This window comes from Trichechus manatus, unplaced genomic scaffold (assembly GCF_000243295.1).
Source record: "Trichechus manatus latirostris isolate Lorelei unplaced genomic scaffold, TriManLat1.0 scaffold00018, whole genome shotgun sequence".
NCBI classification, from domain to species: Eukaryota; Metazoa; Chordata; class Mammalia; order Sirenia; family Trichechidae; genus Trichechus; species Trichechus manatus.
Genome location: NW_004443954.1, coordinates 5,129,195 through 5,150,091, shown reverse-complemented (window position 1 = coordinate 5,150,091; position 20,897 = coordinate 5,129,195). Strand labels below are relative to the sequence as shown.

At 38.2% G+C, this 20,897-nt stretch overlaps 1 protein-coding gene across 2 annotated transcripts in view; it reads left to right on the top strand.

Moving 5' to 3' along the window:
• KCNB2 (potassium voltage-gated channel subfamily B member 2) overlaps nucleotides 1–20,897 on the top strand; it is a 463,942-nt gene that overhangs the window by 14,657 nt on the left and 428,388 nt on the right. Inside the window, exons 1-3 of one of the 2 annotated variants that reach the window (XM_023727743.1) lie at nucleotides 13,391–13,690; nucleotides 14,395–14,483; nucleotides 14,750–15,432. In XM_023727743.1, the coding sequence (XP_023583511.1) occupies nucleotides 14,854–15,432 (579 nt within the window). In that variant the 5' untranslated portion in view covers nucleotides 13,391–13,690; nucleotides 14,395–14,483; nucleotides 14,750–14,853. Of the gene's footprint in view, nucleotides 1–13,390; nucleotides 13,691–14,394; nucleotides 14,484–14,749; nucleotides 15,433–20,897 lie in introns of those variants that run through there. The other variant, XM_012554450.2, reaches the window with a different exon arrangement.

Genomic DNA, 20,897 nt, shown 5'->3' with positions numbered 1-20,897 from the left:
AAGTGGTATTTAGAAGGCAAACTTGTGAAATAAATATAATAGTAAAATAACATTTCAAAAAAGATGGTTTATCTTTACTCCTTTTTCTCTGGCCTGTGTAATTTAGAACAATGTGTCTAGAGCTTTTCGTGCTAAATGTCTCCAGTTCATAAAATCACAATTATTAATCAGACTCTCATAAAGTATTAATTTACATTTAAGATAAATGTCATTTTAAATTTGGAATCCTAGTCTTTTTTCTGAATCTAAGGAGAGCATTTTCATTAGGCTTTATAGAAAGAGGGTACATAGAAAGCTTAGATGCTCTTAAGAAGCTACTTCTTAAACTTGGCCTCTGGTTTGATTTAGGTCCAGTGAAATACTTGGTTTCTAGCATCTTAAATATAGATTGAAATCATATATGTGCAGCTAAAGTAGAACATTGTAGTAAGGGTTTCTACCTTTTTGTTTGTTTGTTTGAAGTCTGGGCAGCCACTTCCTTGCAGGCATTTATAACATTAGCAACACAGTGCTTGATACATAGTAGGTGCACGATACATATTTCTTGAACGAGGTAACACATTAATAAGATCTCAGAGAGCTTTCAAAATCTCAAGTGGTGGCTAAGGCTATAGTACCAATAACTGAAGATTATATTCCACACAGTCCCATGAATTAAGACATGTACAGCATTTGCGGGTATTTTATACAAGTTTCTCTTTATTTTCAGCAGTAGGTTCAAATCAGGTAGAAAGCTTCAATTAGGTGCTGGTTAAATAAATATTTAAGTCCATAATATTATCTGGGCCCATAAAACACATATTTAAAGCACAAATACAAAAATTCCTGTAATATTCTTTGGATACTGAATATTGAATCCTGTGTTTTCTTTGAAAGCAAAGGCTGCTTTGCCTAATTTTGTGTTCCCTGCACTCAAAATTTAAAAAAAAAAAAGAAAATTCCATAGAGTCAACACTGACTCATGGTGACCCCTTGCATGTCAGAGTAGAACTGGCTCCATAGGATTTCCAGTGGCTGATTTTTCAGAAAAAGATCACCAGGCCTTTCTTCCAAGGCACTTCCAGGTGGACTTGAATCTCCAACATTTTGGTTAGTAGCCAAGCGCTTAACTGTTTTAGGCATGCTATTCAAAACATTAAAAAAAAAAAAAACCCACTGCTGTCGTGTTGATTCTGGCTCATAGCCACCCTATAGGACAGAGTAGAACTGCTCCATAGCATTTCCAAGAAGCAGCTGGTGGACTTGAACTGCCAACCTTTTGGTTAGCAGCCAAGCTCTTAACCACTGTGCTGCCAGGGCTCCACTCAAAACTTAGTGATTGCCAAAAAACACTTTTTTTCTCTTTTTTTTTTTTGTAGGAAGGGAGGGAACAAGGAAAGAATAATGGATCTAAATCAGTATTATAGTTTATGGGCTTGTTTCATTCTATTACTGGAATATTGCAAATTACAGACTTAGATTGTGGCCAGGGTCATTAATAATTAGGTTCCACTTATCAGTATTTATAAAGGCTTAACTGAGTATGAGACAGTCAGATTCCTCTTGCTTCACGTCATTCTAATTTCCCATTTATTTTTGGGGTGTTGAGGTAGCAAGGTCTAGTGGAAAGAACTCATGTTCAGGAGCAGACTTGGCTTCTAAACCTGGTGCTGAACAGACCGGGGGAAGATCATTGAACTTCACTGATGTTATTTTCCTAGTTAGAATGGACCCTTTCTCAATATTTGAATTTTATATTTTTAACATTTAAAAAATATTTTTCTAAGCATTTGTTTTGACAGTAAATCTCAAATACTAAGACTAATAGTATTGCATCTGAAAGTCACATTCTAAAACTTATGTTTAGTTTTTTAAATTTATAGCTGCAAAAACATTTACCAATTCTGCCATCTCTATCCATAAGAAATTGCAGTATTCAGTAGACTTTATACATGTAATTTAGACCAAGGATGGTATAGGAATAATGGTATAGGAGTTATTTGGGGTTCACGCTTTCCTTATAAATCTTACTAGGAAGATTGTTCGGTATTGGTCCCATGTTTCTATTTATTTATAATATGAAGCATCTAGAATTCTACCATTCAAGGACAATCGCTTGAATCCTAATAGGTTAAGCACACAGGCATTGGATTAAAGATAATGCCAGGATGGAATCCTGGAACTATCACTTACTAGTTATGTCATCTTGAGAAAGAAACTTAACCTTTCTGAACGACAGTTTTTTTACGTGTAAATCAGAGACACCCATCCCTAGGGCCGTTTTGAGAATTATGTGTGCTAAGCACAATGCCCTGCATATAAGAATTGCTCAGTATTTATAGACGGTGACAATGATAATTATTGAGAAAATTCATGAAGCAAATAAGCTCCTACCTCTGGCTGTCCTTCAGCTACCACTCCAAGAATAGTCCTACCTTCTAGGAAATATACTATAAATATAGAAATAAAGTCTACTTATGCACATTGTAATGTTAAACTGAAATAAACTCCAAATGGTAAATCTGAGTCCCATAACAATAGTTTATTTTATACCGAGATGTTTGTTTATTATAGCCCTAACCGCATGAGGCTTGCAAACAGTGAAACAATGGTGCTTTAAATTCACCGTCTCTAAGTCCAGAATAATTAGTTTCTTCTTTGAAATAAAAAAAAAAAAAATAGCAACATTAAAGAAGAATTGAAAAAAAGGAAAAAAAAAGTATCATTTCACCACCCTTCTTTTCAGTGAGAATGATCGCTGTCATCTATTTTTGCATATTTGTTCCCTTGGTCCAAAGTAACATTCCCTGTTATACTGTTGCAATCATAATTTTTTATGATTTTCCACACTGTGTTTCAAATTATTTCAAGATTGTCTCATCTGGTACAAGTCACATGAACTCAAGGAAGGCTTGAATCAGTCCATCTGTGGTCCCTAATTTTTACATTTTTATTTTAGAAAATGTTGATAGAAATTGACGAGTTCATTGTCTTTGTGAAATGCTTTGATATTATCAAATTGAGGTAAATCATATCATTAGCAGTCAATTCAACATCCTAAGATTCATAGATGTTAGTAGGTCATCTGGTCCATCTGCCTTCTGTTCTTACCATTAATTATTTATTATCATTGTAGCTTCCCAGCATTTTACGAAACAGAGACACATGGTAGATTGAGAGCGGGGGCAGGGGCGAGGGGAGGAATATTTATAAAGTGCCATACACAGATGGATGCTTAATAAGTGCTGTTTAATGATCCTCACTGATGACAAGGGTGGATGGAAAACATTTTTTATGAGAGATGTGGAGATGGCAGCATCTATAGTTCAGAGAACCTCTTCTTCCCTTTTCTACCTAATACGTACGCAAATAAATTAAGTATACAATTATTTGTGACACATTCTGATTTTATTTAATTAGTTCCATCAATGAATGATACCATTGATTTGTTAGAAACGACCTTTTTTTTATTTTCCCCCCACACTAGATGCTAGAACACGTTATACTGAATATGAGAAATCAGATAAGGCACACGTGGTGTGGCTGCACTGGGTATCCTCAGGTGATTTGTGGCAACGGTCTACTTTGAGTATGAAAACATGGACCCCTGTGTCTTCTGCAATTTAAATATATTGGGAAATATTTCTTCTACCTTTCACCTTAAATTACTTTCCCAACCCGGATACTGCTGTGCTTACATTTATTGTAGGGTCATTCCTTTGGTTGAACTTTGCCTTCCTCTGATAGTCTTCACAGGATAATATGTTATATTGTTTAGAAAGAGAAAATATGTTGTTAAAATATATAAGCATATCTTTTGGAAAAAAAAATTTGGATTCACTAACTTTGACACTTTCTTTTTCTTTATACTTTATGGGTGGTAATTCCAACATATAGACTGTTATGGCCTGAATAGCTTTCCTGGGAGAGAGTGAGTATAAGCTGAGAAACAGAAAATTCATGATGCAGAATTTCAAACTGAAGAAATTGACAAGCGTGAACTTCTTACTATTCTCCATCTGCCTGGTGGAAAAATGTAGATGAATAGTATTCACACAGAAATCTCATAAAACCATAAAATCTCAGTGATAGAAGCCTTCCTCACAGGGCAGGAGTTTCTCCTGTGTGTACCTGACAGATGCTCACCTGGGTCTGCATGGACACCACCAGGCCCAGAGGATGTTGGGAAGCAGCACATTCCGTTGTTGGACAGCCATCATTTAGTAGAGAGTCTGGTTTATTTATGATTTGTTCCATGCCTGGAACCAGAAAATATAACTCTTACACTGACCCCAGGCCTTGTTAAAATGCACAAATAAGGGCCAGCAGAACTTCTAAACAAATTTGAAAGTCACCATAATAAACTAGTGTTAATAGTAATAATAAAACTCGTATTAGATGGATGTCAATCAATCATCTGACCAAAAAAAGCAAAAAGGTAATAATGCTTTGAAATTGATGTTTCCTCATTCACTGTTTTTCCATGTCAGACACTATTCTAGTGTTTTACTTATATTTAATCCTCATTTAATCCTGTAAGCAACCCCATTAAATAGTTAACAGTAGCTGTCAAGTTGACTGATTCATGGTGACCCCATGTGTGTCAGAGTGGCACTGTGTTCCATAGGGTTTTCAATGGCTAATTTTTTGGCAGTAGATTTCCAGGCCTTTCTTCTAAGATGCCTCTGGGTGGACTTGAACCTCCAGTCTTTCAGTTAGCAGCTGAGCACGTTCACCGTCTGTAGCACCCAGACACCACATTCATTGTTTCATGTAGTCCACAAACATGTAAGTACTCACTCTATTTTTCATACTAGCTAGATCCCAAAGAGGCAACTATGGAGGAGAGCTGGTCATCACTTTTGAGGTGTTTCCTAGTTATAAGCTCACATGGTGCCTTCTTCTTTCCCATTGTAACATTTATCACAATTGTAGGTAGTTGCTTGTATGTTCATAGAATGTCTTTCTACCTCCGCTAGTCTGTAAGCTTTATGATGTTAGACATTGTGCCTCAAGCATAGATGTTGTGCATACTAAAACCTAAAAACTATTGCCGTCAAGTTGACTCCCGACTCATAGTGACTCTACAGGACAGAGTAGAATTGCCCTATAGGGTTTGCAAGGAGCAGCTGGTGGATTCGGACCACCGACCTTTTGGTTAGCAGCCGATCTCTGAACCACTGCGCCAGCAGGGCTCCATTGTGCATACTAGGGGATCATAAATATTCGCTGAATGAATGAATAACAAGGAAAGAATAAGCACATATTTATAATATGATCAAAAAAGCATTATAATAAATAATATAGACTTCTAAATATTGTGGCAGGAGGGATTAATTCTCCTTAGAGAAGATACTTGTTCTTGCCCTTGAACAATGAGTAAAAGTTTATCAGATGGCGAGTATGGAAAATGGTGTTTCATATCTGGAAGTTGTGTTGGATTTGGGGAGTAATACAATGTAGCTGGAGTAAGAAGAAAACAATTCTTAAATGATAACTAAAATATAAATCCAATTGTTTATTTTTTCCTTTAACTAATATTTATTGTGTCTGCTCTATGCCAGGCATTTGGCTTACAAAGATGAGTAAGATCAGACATGATCACTGCCATTAAGGAGCTTACATTCTAGTAGAGAGGATGGGTATTAATCAAATGCCCAAAATTATCAACCGAACAGATACTAAGCTGCTGCTGTGACAGGTGCTGCAGGTGAAAGGTACATGGTTTTGTAAGCTGTTCAGATAGGAGGATTTTTGTATAGTCAGGGATGTCAAGGAGTGCTATCTGGGATGCGATCCTTGGCTTGGTATCTGAGGGTGAAGAAGGGAGAGAAAAGAATATGTACAAATTCCCTGTGACAGTGGGAGAATGGTGCATTAAAAGAAATGAAAGAAGAGGCTAGAACAGAGAGAGGGAGGAGGAGCCAGGTACAAGATAGAACTGCAGATGTAAGTAGAGCGCCCGCCTGGCAGGGGTTTAATGAGTCTGTATCTTGAGAGTGGGGAAGTACTAGCACCATCTGCAAGAGCGGGGCCTGACCAGATGGTATTTGGGCTGCAGTGTGGAGAACTGACTGGAGAGATCTGGAGGGATGGAGGTAGACCCATTAGTTATCAAAGAATCAGTGCTAGAGTAGCAGAGGATATGCAAAAGGTTCTGTGAAGTGCCCCTCTCTTTAGAAGAAGTCAGTCAGGTTGCCTGACTGTAGTCATTACCCTTTACTAAAAGGAAAAATATGTAAGAGATAACATCTCAACTAAATATATTTTGAATCAATATTTTGACATGGGGTAGACAAAGAAAAAAAAGCTTTTTAAGACTTTGACTAGAAGGTGAAAAGCAAAAAATAACGGGGTGGGATCTAATGGAAAAAGACTCATCTAGACATCTACAGATCTGGGTTCTAGTCCAGGCAGCTACCAGCCAAGTCACATGACCTCACTGGATCTCAGTTTCAAAAGCTGTAAATAAGGGAATTGTACCAGATCATATCCAAGGTGTCTTCTGCCATGTTCTGTCTAATCTCAAAACGGGGGTAGATAAAGCATAGCATAATGTTTAAGTCATAGAGACTAATCTCAAATCACACTCAGTATTTGAGCTTTTAATAAAAGTCACATTACCTATAGTGTATTTGATTATGGAGAAGTAAGGGCTAGAAACTTAATTTGAAAGTGTATTTTTACTAACAAAGACAAACTGAGAAACATATCTTAGCAAGAATCTTATTACTGAACATTCCACACCTGTCATTGCATGATCTAAAACCTAATTTTATTGGAAGAAACCAAGCAAAATTTTCAAGTACTATCCAAATTTCATCAACATTTCTTTACTCAGTTTCATAGATGCTGAATCTACCGTATGCCAAACATCCAGATGGGATATGAAATTTATGTCAATTACCCAATAGAAGTTTGTATCAGCCACTTAGAACACTGGTAGTGACTGAAGTGTGTGAATTTTGATTAGCCTTGTTTCCCATCCCTTTCGTTGGTTTCTCTGTTGGTTACCTTCTTTATTTTCTCATAACCTTTTATCTTTATTTATCCCCTTTGCTCCATTGCGGCTCTGAGAAGACTTTTGCAAAAGGAGACATTTAAAAGAACAGACTAATGTAAAGGGCACTTTAACCGTCATAATAGAAAACCCACGAGCTGAATGGCTGAAAGATCATAGAAAAGTTTATGCCTTCTTCTTTTTTATTGGAAGAAGACTGAGAATTTCAAGCCTTACCTATACTTTGTAGCTCATAAAAGGGCCAAGATGCATTATAACATCAGTATTATGTTTTTCAGAGTAGAGGACTCTTTGTCAGCTATGTCTTAAAAAGGACATTTTTCCAAAGGCAAATCCTTTGTTTTATTTTCTGGTCATAGTGGACATGCCTAATTATTGTATATAGGGTCTAATATTTTAAATAATTTTCTGTTCCAATGAAGAAAAAATTACATTATCTGTCTAAATAAAACAGTCTTAGCTATTTCTAAATTTGTTTATAAGAAAACGGCTATGATATTGAAAGATGCTCATGTTACCTGTTCTACTCATTACCTGTTGCCTCTCCTTCATTCTGCAACCCAATGCTTCCTTTGACCACTGAAAGCAAAGCTTTTAGGATTTTGTTTGAGTGTATCTAAAAAAAGCATCGGTTATATCAAGGATAAAAGTCCTGGAGTTTTTTTTTTAAACTAAGGTGTAAATCGTTTTGCTAATATTGAGGAACATATTGATAGTAGCAGCCTTTGATTTCAGAAGAGCAATGCCAGCTTCCATCCTTCCGAGGACAAGGACAGCATTTCAGTTATCACTAGAACTTGACATATTAAAAAATAATAAATAAACAGTACGAAATCCATGAGTATTTCTGACCAGGTTGTAAAGGAATCCAGGTTTGTTGAATTTCTTAATACAGCAGACAGTTTCCAGGACCTTACTTTAAAATACTTATTTTATTTATTTCTAAAATAAGTTCGATTTGTTTATAACTAATTATAACTTTATTGCCTTTAATTAGTAAATGTTGGAGATGCTTTTTAAACTTACAGCAGGTACTAAAAAAAAAGATTACATTTTCAACTAATAGAGTGCCTTTCTCTTCAAACATCTATTTGCAAATAATCTTGTGGCCCTCTGGAACAGAAATAACTGCTACTAAAAAAAATGCATTTACTGCTTAATATACATGTAGATTTAAGAAAATCCTTAGAGCTACGCAGAGTGATGTACACTTGAAGGTCTCAGAGTTGTTTGTTTGCAAATGCCGGCTCAGAGTGTACTAGCAACACAGAAATGAACTGCTAAATATCACTTAGATCTTTAGAAAAGGTTTGCTTTTTATCTTTGCAAGATTGCACATTGTGACTTACCCTGCATTGCCACACTAAGAAAGTGTCAAGCGTATGACATAATGCTAGTATTTTGGAAAGGACAGTAAAAGAGTCTCCCCCCCACCAAACCTGGAGTCTCAAGCTGTAATTATGATGCCACGAGCAGAGAGTTGTGTTTTGTCAGGTCTGGCCTGGAGCGGGTGGCAGCATAATTCCACACTGTTGGAAGGAGCATGGTGCAGCTGTGCAAAACATGAATGTTTGTTGTTGTTTATTGTTTAAAGAGGTTTAAAGAGTCGCTTTTTCTCTAACAGACTAATGAAGGGATGGTTAGTTCATTTGCACTGGTCGGCTGCTTTGTTGTAAGCTTGACTTTCAGTCGAGTGACTGAGATGAAACAAATAATCAAACTACCAAAAGAAAATATTCATGGAGATTTTGCCCTTGACATAAAAAAGTGTCTTAAGTTCATAATTGACCTGTGATGGTTAAAGTTGTGTGTCAACTTGGCTAGGCCATGATTCCCAGTATTCTGTGTTTGTCCGCCGTTTTGCTCTCTGATAATCCTATGTGTTGTAAATCCTAGCCTCTATGATGTTAATGGGACCCCTGGTGGTGCAGTGGTTAAGAGCTCTGCTGCTAACCAAAAATTCAGCAGTTCGAATCCACCAGCCATTCCTTAGAAATCTTATAGGGCAGTTCTACTCTGTCCTACAGGGTCTCTATGAATCGGAACCAACTCAACAGCAGCGAATTATGATGTTAATGAGGCAGGGTTAGAGGCAGTTATGTTAACGAGGCAAGACACAATCTACAGGATTAGATTATATTTTAAGTCAAGGTCTTTTGAGATATAAAAGAGTGAATCAAGCAGCGAGGAGAGGGACCTCATTACCACCAAGCAAGAAGAGCCAGGAGTGGAGCGTGTCCTTTGGACCAGGGTTCCCGCGCTGAGAATCTCCTAGACCAGGGGAAGATGGATGACAAGGACCTTCCCCCAGAGCCGACAGAGAGAGATAGCCTTTCCCTGGAGTTGGCACCCTGAATTCAGAGTTCTAGCCTCCTAAACTGTGAGAGAATAAATTTCTGTTTGTTAAAACCATTCACTTGTGGTGGTTCTGTTATAGCAGCACTAGATAACTAAGATAGAATTATGTATAAATTGGACACAGTTGTACAACATCTACACAGCTTAAATATTTAATTATTACATTTTATATTACACTTATATTCTGAGTTGAATTACATAATTAATTCTTTAAAAAACCAAACCCATTGCCATCAAGTCGATTCCAACTCATAGTGACCCTATAGGACAGAGTAGAACTGTCCCATGGGGGTTTCCAAGGCTGTAATCTTTACAGAAGCAGACTGCCACATCTTTCTCCCACAGAACAGCTGGTGGGTTCGAACCTCTGGCCTTTTGGTTAGCAGCCAAGTGCTTAACCACCACCCCAGCAGGGCTCCTTTGTTTAATTCTTAGGAGGTGAAATTATTACAATAGACACAATTTTACTTATTAAACTATCTATGAGAAAACATAGCGAAGTATCCACTTTAATCATGAAAATTAAAAATTAAGTTTTTGCAAACTCTTTAAAGTGGCAAGACATAGCATCTCACAGAGTGAACTGATGGATCATTATTAGAAGTAAATTAATATGGCAAAGGAGAACATAGATTAAAAATGAAAAGTTAAAGTATATAGAATTATCTAAACACTAAATGAAATGAATGAAACTTTACAATGCTTTGTATGAAGGTAGTCTGCTTCAAGCCATAATAAATAATAAACAGTTCTTGAAATTAAATATGAAAAACACTTTTTCTTAAAAAACTAGACATGAAAAGTGTTTTTAATTCACTGTGATATAGTATGGTAAGTTCATATCTATCTAATGTAAGGGTGATTGATGATGGCGGGGTAGATGCCACATAGAATCATATTAGGAGGAAAAAATTAACCAAGTGTCAACAGGAAACCAATAAATTCTAGGCATAGAAATGCCCTTGTTTAGTGGCGAGGAAACTGAAATCCAACCTGAAAGATAAGGGGGATGTTGAAGGCCACCCTCATGGGACTCAGGTGTCCTAAGCCTTAGGGTAGAGCCCTTTTATGATCCCATATACCCTCCCATAAAAGACAACTCATTCTAGACATTTTTCTTTTCTTCTGGAGGGAGAGATACTATTTTCAGCTCAGGAGGTTTTTGTATTAAGTTAGGATATAGAAAACTTTATGCAGTGTGTACAAGGTCAAAAATGTGTCATTTGGTTTTGTGGTGGGTTAAGAGGCTATGGGCATAGAAAGACCCAGGAATAGGATAGGAAGAAAGGGAAAGGAATAGGAGGAAGATAAGCAGTGTGGTAGGGTCGTAGAGATAGGGGAGAGTGGGAGAGAAAACCACAGAGGAAGAGAGAGAAGGGAGAATGACAGGCAGGCAGGCAGAGACAGGCTCGGTGAGGTTCAGAGTTACCCTTGGTCAGGGATTATGCTTTGCAATTTGCTTGAACTGTGGACTTCTAACTGCCATCTTTTGTTTTCTTCTACTACTCTGAAAGCTTGGCTAACTCTGAATACTATTCATTTCTCATCAACTGCTTGAGAACTTATGCCTTTGAGCCTTCACTCTATCAGATAAGAAACAGAACATTCTGCCAAGGAAGAATAAGAACTTTAACCACAGTAACAATCAGAGCCGATCATCTTAAAGTCTCAAGAAAATCAAATCAACAGGCTCTTCTCTCACACTAAATTTCTCTACCCTTGCTTTGAAGAAAGGGCATTGCATTTCAGTCCGTCTTTTATGTGGGATCTGTAATGAACACTGGATTTCTTATAATAGAAAGTTCTTGATCAGTAAAGAAGATATTTTGAAATTTAAGTCTTATGACCTCTCTTCACTTGAGACACAGCCCTACAAAAAGTAGAAGTCATGAATGTGAAATTATTTAAGGAAAATAGTGACATCGCCATGACTATGACATAGCATTCGCTTTTAGGAATGACTTGTACAAGATACAAGTCACACTATGCCCTTGACCACAAGAATGAGAAGTTTGTATTACACTCAATTTTGCTCTCACTCTTTCCGGAAAACTTCTTCTCTGATCGTCTTAGTTATCTAATGCCGCTATAACAGAAATACCACAAGTGGGTGGCTTTAACAAAAAGATATTTATTCTCTCACAGCCTAGGAGGCTAGAAGTCTGAATTCAGGGCACCAACTCCAGGGGAAGGCTTTCTGTTTGTCGGCTCTGAGGGAAGGTCCTTGTCATCAATCTTACCCTGGTCTACGAGCTTCTCAGGTGCAGGGAGCCTGGGTCCAAAGGACGCGCTCTGCTCCCGGTGCTGCCTTCTTGGTGGTATGAGGTCCCCATGTCTCTCCGCTTGCTCCTGTCTTTTATATCTCAAAGGAGATTGACTTAAGACACAACCTAATCTTGTAGACTGAGTCCCGCCTTGTTAACATAACTGCCACTAATCCCACCTCGTTAACATTATGGAGGTAGGATTTACAACCCATAGCAAAATAACATCAGATAACAGAATGGAGGACAATCACACAGTACTGGGAATCATGGCCTCACCAAGTTGACAACACATTTTTTGGGGGGGACACAATTCAATCCACAACACTGATACTGTAATCAGTTCAAATAACATTTATCTTTTTCACATAGTATAGTGTAAGACACATTCAGAAAAGAGTAAATTCATTTTAAGTTTATTTGTAGCCAAATTACAAATGGATTAGCCTTACAGCTTATTGTTCACGTTGAGTGTTAACATACTTTTTATGGATTGCTGAAACTTCATTGTATCTATAACCCACTTATTTAATGGGGAATTGTCACTCAGAGTTACCCCGGAATCATCCTGTCTCTAGTATTTTTAGCTGCCTTTGCCTGATTATCGCTGCTTACTTTAATATATACAGTCAGTTGCCACCTGAATATAAAATTTGGGTATGGACATCAGTGGCATCCGAAGTACAAGCTGTGGGGTGCCTGTTATGTGTAGGTACAGTGCTAGGTAGTAGAAAAGGTGACACCTAAATTCTTGGCATTATGGGCTTATAATCTAGTTTGGGAAGACAGAATATATGCATAAGAAAAGAAAATTGAATGTTAGAATTTATTTAATAGACTCTGGTATGGCTGTTAACCTTAGTTTTCTTTCCAGTGGTTAGAAACCAAGCTTAAGGGAGAAATATGAATATTCTTATTCTATTCAGATACACCTCCCTTTAGTGAGGACTCCACATAAACTATCTCACTTCGTTGTCATAACATGGCCTATGAAGGAGATACTGTTATCCTCATTCTGTAGATTAAGAAATTGAAGCTCATAGAATTTAATTTACTTACCCAATTACTGTATTTCCTCTTCATTTGGGCAAAAGAGGCATTTTTTGTCATCTGATAAAAATGTGTGTGTATGCTTAAAATCTTTCTGTAAATATCTAGTTGAAAAAAACTCCTAGCTCATTCATTTACTGACCATATTTGAAATACTTCTTATATAGTCCATCTACATTTTTTTATAAACTTGACTTATTTTCATTTGAGAGGATACTTGGCTGTCAGATGGAGAAATAAATTTAATTTATAGGAGTGGAGAAACCAGAAGCATGTGGACACTGGTGTATATCATAAAAGAGAGATCTAATTACAAGGATTCCTTAAATCTAAAAGCTTTCCCTTTGGTCTAAGCTATTGACAGTGTGAAACATGGTGTTTTACATTAAAGGTGGTGCTTTGGATGAAGTGTGTGAAGCTCCCCAGTTCTCAGCAAAAACATTATAGGAGGAGATCAACTAAGAAGATGCTTGCTGCTGCACATCAGAATAATATATCAACAAGAGGGAAGACTAGAGCAGTAAAGTTATAAAGAATTAGTACCCAGGAGACAAGATCTGTGAAGCAAAATAATACAAACACATGCACACACAAATTTGCATATATAAGATATACACATAAATATACATACACATAACATGTAACTGCAGATGCATTTTAAGCAAATGATCCAAATCTGTTTATGCCCTTTTTTGGCCATATACATTACTTTGGCCAGTACTCTTGTAGAAAGCAAGTAAAGAATTAATTTATTACTTAACATTTATTAAACCCCTACAGTGTATAAGCACTGCGCTCGGTGATAGGGATATAATAGTAGATAAGATGGTCTTTGTCTTCTAGAATCTCACAGCATATTGGGAGAGAGGTATTATTATAGTGGTTCCATGAAATGGAATGGACATTTACAGAGAGTTTTGTGATCCCAGAGGAGAAATATCATGCAGAGCTTTCTGGAGGAGGTGATGGCTAAACCAAATCTTGAAGAGCAAGCAGCAGTTAGACAAAAGGAAATGAGGTGAGATGGAGGTCCTTTCAGGACACAGCGTGAAGAAAAGTCAAGAGTTGCTGGGATATAGTGATGAGGGAGAGATGGAAGTTGAGGGTGAAGAGGTAGCCAGGTCTAGAAGGGCTACCTGGGTCTTATACTACCAGTAATGATGAGCCTTTGTAGGGTTTAAAGCACGGTGTCGCATTTGAACCTTAGCAGATCATTCTAGTAGCTGAGTGGAGAATGGTTTTTACATGGACAAGACCAGAGCTTTGGATCTAGTTTAAGAGGTTCTTGTAGAACCATAAGCAAGAGAGCTCAGAGTTTGAACCAGAGTCGTATTGGGGACTGAGAGGTTGCAGAGGATTTCAGCAACATTGAGAAGATAAAATTGGGAAGACCTGGTACTTATGGAATATAGAGGGATGGATCGGGATTTCTCAGAGTTTCAGCTTGAGTGAAGTATGTGTGTGTGTGTGTGTGTGTGTGGTGGTAAGGCTGAGATGGAGAAGGAATAGGAACTGGTTGGGTAGGTTGGGGATGTGGTCAGTTTAGTTTAAGGTGACTGGTTTATCTAGGAACAGTTGATCAGCACATGGATATTTTAGTCTGCAGCTTAAGAAAGAGGCGTGTGGCCAGAAATTTGGAAGTTGTCAGCCTATACCTGTTGCCATCAAGTCAATTCGAACTAATGGCGGCCTCATATGTAACAGTGTGGAATTGCTCCATAGGGTTTTATTGGCTGTAATCTTTACAGAAGCAGATCACCAGGACTTTCTTCTGCGGAGCTGCTGGGTTTATGCCAGCCACCAACCTTTAGGTTAGTAGACGACCACAAACCATTTCGCCACCAGGGTCCCTTGTCAGCCTATAGGTAATATACAATTAAATACATAGCCTCTTTGATGTAGTATATTGTGTTGTTCCCCCCACCATATGCTAAGACAAAGATTTATATCTCAACAAATGTGCGGTTATTAGTATTATACCTCCTCGTTGTACGTACACAACAGAGCTATCACATACAATAAGAAATGCTCTAAGAAGAATGCATGTAACCAAGTGTTTGTTGTTGCTTTCTTCCAGCTGTGTCCGTGGAAATGCCTGTCTCGAAGGGCTACTGCTTCCGTTGACCTTTCCACAGCTCATTCTTGTAAGGACTCTGGCTCTGCAGTTTTGTCTGGTTTAAAATGGCAGAAAAGGCCCCCCCTGGCTTAAACAGGAAGACTTCAAGGTCAACACTCTCTCTTCCACCAGAACCTGTGGACATTATTAGGAGCAAATCGTGCTCAAGGAGAGTGAAAATCAACGTGGGGGGCCTCAACCACGAAGTTCTGTGGAGAACTTTGGACAGGCTGCCCAGGACACGTTTGGGGAAGCTTCGGGACTGCAACACACACGAGAGCCTCCTGGAAGTGTGTGATGACTACAACCTGAATGAGAACGAGTATTTCTTTGACCGGCATCCAGGAGCTTTCACTTCCATTTTAAATTTCTACCGGACAGGGAAACTCCACATGATGGAAGAAATGTGTGCGCTGTCTTTTGGACAAGAGCTTGATTACTGGGGGATTGATGAGATCTATTTAGAGTCCTGCTGCCAAGCCAGATATCATCAAAAGAAAGAGCAAATGAATGAAGAACTAAGGCGAGAGGCTGAGACTATGAGGGAGCGAGAGGGGGAAGAGTTTGACAATACCTGCTGCCCTGAAAAACGGAAGAAACTATGGGACTTGCTGGAGAAACCAAACTCATCAGTGGCTGCAAAGGTAAGAAAAACATGGCGTTGCTTTCCTGTGCCTTGTCCAGAAAGGTGTCACCTACAATCCAGAGAGTTTAGTTTTCTTCATATAAGGTGTTTCTCTGTAAGACAGAACAAAATGTGGCTACACAGCCAAAGACCAAAATCTTACTTAGTCAGGTATCGTCGTTTTTCTTGAGTGATGTTATAAAATGGCATTTTATTTTATTTTTATTTATTTTTATTTATTTATTTTTAAATATCTTCAGCTATAGGAATGAGGCTGGGCAGCAGAATATCAAAGAGTTCTGGTTTCCTTGGTGGTGTGTGGTGTTGGTGACTTGAGGTTGAGGAGAAAGCATTACCTCAGGCCCAAGGAGAATGGAGTCTTGCAGAGGGTGGAGGCAAGGGCGCCATCTCGAATAACGGGAAGGCACTGTCACTGACAGTAGAGGAGGTGCCTCCTGTCCTGGTTCTGTGGAGGCTCAGGCAGAGAGAGGGGCCATGGCCCTGTGAAGCTCAGAGGACTAGGGGGCCTCACCATAAGGAAGGGCTGTCTTATTAAGCTGTGGAAGGAATGACTCAATATCCAGAATGCATGTTTTCCTCCCCTTGTGAGGTCTACTCTGGCGATGATATATCTGACTGCTGATCTTTTCACAGTTGAGATGTTACCATATATCAACATTCATATATTGTTGCTTAAAATGAAGGTAAAATCATGTTTCCATTGTGCCTGCGTATATCTAAGCCTCAAAGTAAAAATTTGTCACTAATTTAATTCATTAGACTAATTAGTTTAATTCAAATGCATGATTCTGTTTATCTAATTTTATTTTGAGTTTTGAGTGTTAGCGCAAACAGATTTTCATGCTGTGTATTTAGTTGTGTATTGCAGTCTGAATTAGAAGTAAAGAGTCAAAAGAGTCATCTTTAGCCATAGGAGCCTAGAATTGATGTTTCCTGCATATTAGATGAAAGTAGAATATGGGATGGAGGAGTACAGTGTGTCGTTATATGGATTCTTTTAATTACTTACACTTTTTTTCAATTTTCCAGTTTCTTTTAAACAGTACTGAAATGTAATAGGCCGTATGTGCCTTTTTATTGGAAATTAAGATTCTACATGACAATCTACAACATATTAATAATTTAAATAATCTGCTCAGTGCAGACAGTCATAAAACAGCTTCTAGCACTTTGATATGGCTAATTTTGGATCTTGTTGGCTTCTGAAGGCATTTTACTTTCTGCTAGAACGTGGAACTGCGTGAAATAAACTGCATTTCCGTCATACCTAATGAGGAAATACATATTTTGTGGCCAATGGAGGATTTCAACTAGGGTTTTTTTGTGTGTGGTTATGAATAGTTTGTTTACTTTTTGTTACACCTATAACATAGAAAGAAATGTGCCGTATTTGTGGGTTTTATTTGAGGAAGGCTATTTCTGTTTCCGATGTCAAGTGTGTGTTTATATATTTGAGCTACTACTAAAAATAGGGAGTGGATTTTGAAAGTAAATGAGATAGACTCTGAATTTAAGTGAATGTTTTGGGTCTTAAATTAACTCTTCCAAGGAGAGGAAGAAGAAGGAAATAAAGGAAACAATCTAAATATCTAACAGTAGGGAATTGGGTAAATACATTTTGCTAAGTCCATACAATTCAATTCGAAGAGGTCATTGCAATGAAAACGTAAACTTGACCTGCTAAGATGTTCTCTTCATCATATTGACTGAAGGAAGCAGTTTACCAAGTCATGTGTAGAATATAAGTCTATTTTTGTAACAAGTACATGTATGAGTATTTATCATTAGTATAGATACACAGAGAAAGTATGTCTGGAAACCTGCACATCAAAATGTTAGTAATGATTACCTCTAGATGGTGGGATTATATTGCTTCTTTCTTTTTTAGTTTTCTCTTTTATAACTTATAATATTTCTGTAATAAAGAAATTCTAAAAGTTGTAATGAGATTATTTGCTAAATCCCTAGTATAGAAGGAAAAACTTGACCCTTTCTATCAGATGTTTCACAGTAGTTTAAAAGACGTATCTCTACTCATTGAAATGGAATAAAGACTCACTAATTAATTGGATAATAACAGGTCAGCCTAGGTTCTGTACATCCACTATGATATACGATATTATCGCAAGACCCACTGGTCTGTCATACCCTGTCTTTGGATGTGACCCTGACAATAGTAACTATTTGGCTCTGACAGAAAATGCTCCTCAGTGTCACACAAGGAGCCCCTTCCATTTATTGATGTTCCTGGTATATTAATAACAGAAAAAAATGCCAAAACAAGGTTAAAATTTGTGATTCTATTTGAAATGTTCGTGTTTAACAAATTAGCATTTTTACACATACACAGAAGACCATGAAATATTAATTTACTTTTCACAGAATAATGACAGGACTGATAAACATTGTAATTTCACAGTTCTCTGGGGTGTGGTATGATGTGGTCATGAGGCATCTCTGCGTGATGGACTTTGTGTTCTTTCAATCCTCTGCATGTATCTTGGTGACTGTGTATATAACCTTATGTAGAGATAATGTACAAAGTTGAAACTTGAGGCCGTTTGTGAATGTGTGGCCCAGCCAGATAGGCCTAGGGGATGGCTGGGACAAATCTCTGGGTTACCATGACATGGTATTGCTGGCTCTGGTATGCTTTCCGTAGGAATGTGCAAGAGGAGGAGATGGGCTCAACTGACTGCCAGTTTCCTGGGCAGTGAACCTTATCCAGGCCGGGGCAATTTCCTCTGCCTCTGGACTGGAAACATTTTTCTCTCTTTTCTTTGGCCTCTTCCCAAAGGAATTGCAGTAGCTACCCCTCTAAATATTGCATAGAGCCACTTCAGTCTAAGAGGTGTTTGGAAGCATTGGGAGGAAATGGGTCCCATGTCATGCAGTATTGTCAGCATTGGGGACCAAACAACAATCAGGAAGTAACACAGGCTACCTAAGGGGTGTCTGAAAGAAACTGGTGTCATCAGCACAGTGCAGCACCCTGACTCTGACTATCTGCAGGTCAGCATCAGACTTAGGCAGACCCAGATAGGAATGGCTGAACCCTCTGAGGCAGGCCTTGGCCTGAACACACAAGGGGACACGGTGTGCAAGACAGTTCAGGGCAACAAGCTGATCTCAGGTATCAGGTCAGGAAGCTAGATTGTGAGCAGCCATTGTTTGATAAGAAGAATATAAGGCAAAATCTGCAGAAAGGGATTTCTGGGTCATCTGAACCAGTACAATGAGAGCCTTCAAGCAGCTTGGTTGGGGTAGGGTATAGTGGGGAGCACTCTTTTATTATCTGCTTCTCTTTCCTCAGTTTTCTCGTTTATCCACAAGTACCATTTATTTGGAGTCCCTGCAGGGTGCAGATGGTTAGGCACTTGGCTACTAACCAAAAGGTTGGCTGTTTGAATCCACCCTGAGGCACCTCGGGAGAAAGGCCTGAAGATCTACTTCTGAAAAATCACCCACTGAAAACCCTGTAGAGCACAGTTCTGCTGTGGCACACATGGGGTCGTCATGAGTTGGAGTTGACTTGATGGCAACTGGTTTGGCTTTTTTGTCATTGCTGTTTTTGATTACCACTTATTTGTCTAAGGACCCCGACTCCTCCCTCATTGGCTTACATCCCTCCCACCCGCCATCTTCTCTGTCTGTGTCTCTTGCCTTCGTTTCCTCAGGAAATGGCTCTGTTTTAGCTTAAGGAAAGAGGGGATAATTGAATAGAAGTATTTTTCAACATTTTTTTTTCATTAATGGTTCCCTAAGGAGAAAAATTAAATTTAAATTCAGCCTAATGGGAGGAATCAAATATTAAGGAATAGGATTTTTTGTCAGGGTTGAGCTTAGGAGGGCCACAAACTATTATAATATCTAAGATTTTTTTCACCATCTCCGTACAAGAACCAGTTCTCTCCCCTTGGAGGTGCTGTTGCTCCCGTTGAAAATTTATGGGCAAGAGGGAAGGAGCTGGCCATGTTTTCTGCTTCCAACTCATCACATTCACACATCCCCCTGGCCGTCATCAGTGGTATGGTGCAACACAGCACCTAAAGCAAGCATGGGAAGGGTCAGGGAGAACTTCGTTGTCCTTGGATCAAGGCAGGAGCCAGCGGTGGCAAAGGTAGAGTCTGTCCCTGTTACTGCAGTGCCCTGGAGAGTCAAGGGCCAAAGTTATGAGTTCCCCAGAGGATGGCACCTGTTTGGTTACCCTGTTGATGACAACTCCTTGAGAACCATACTCCATCTTCCAACTGATATGGTTGTGAGTCTTTTAAGCTATGGAAATAGTAAAAAGAAAATAAAAGCAAAAAAAAGGGACAGCATCTATATCAGTCGCATTCTATTTATATAATATGGACTGGTTATTTTAATTCTCTGAATTTAAAAAAAAGAAAAATACTGGACCAGAACCATAAACAATTTCCCTTTAGTTCAAGATCAGAACTTTCCCATGTTGCGCTTACATGTGTAGATACAGGCAAATGAACAGCTCTGACTTTATAAAACTCAGTTTAGTTTTTTTATGATTTTTCTTAGTGATAAACAATAATAATAGCCTTTAAAGCCATAAATGGCCACGAAAGATGGATGATATAGCGTAAGTGCATGCAGAATTCTCCCTACATCGAGGGGCCAATCTGATATTGGAAGTGTCCTAATTAGTCTGCTAACCATGTTGTTTCTATGCTGTTTACTGTTTTCCTTCTTACATCCTGACTATAAAGATTAAGTTGTTTGTGCTCTTCTGATAACATAGCTCAAGAGTTCAGAGGTGTTAACTGGAGATAGAGTTTAAAAGAACTTGGTCATCTGGAGAGGTTTGCTTGGATGTATGTTGCTTTTCCTTTCTTAAATATATAATCTATGTAGACTAACAGGTTGAAAACCTAGGAGAAATTAGGAGTAATAAAATAAAATAGATTAAATAGAAAACAATGTCCTTTAATTAACATTTCTCAGATTTTCCATTCTTTGATTCTAATGGCTTTATTTCTGGATCCTTACTTCTCTGCTTTCCCTGAAAGGCTACTCTGAAAACACGCCAGTCTCTGCCCACTTGGTCTGTTTTGATCAGGGAGAAAGGGGCCAGAAAAGAGGAGGAAGCTGATAAAAATTCTACATCTTGAATTCTTTTTCCTCGGGTGCTGTAGGTCATGGTTTTCATGAGATAGCCCTGGTTTATGCCTTTGGTCTTGCCTTATTAATAAGCGTATCTCTTTTTATTCTTAAACATGTTCCAGTTTGGACAATAAGTTCTGTAATAACCTTATATGGGAATATTCTTTTTTTCTTTCTTTCTTTTTTTTTTTTAAATTTTTTATTGTACTTCAGGTGAAGGTTTACAGAACAAATAGATTCTCATGAAACAGTAGTACACGTATTGTTTTATGACATTGGTTAACAACCCCACGACATGTCAACCCTCTCCCTTCTTTTTTTATATATATATATTTTATTGTACTT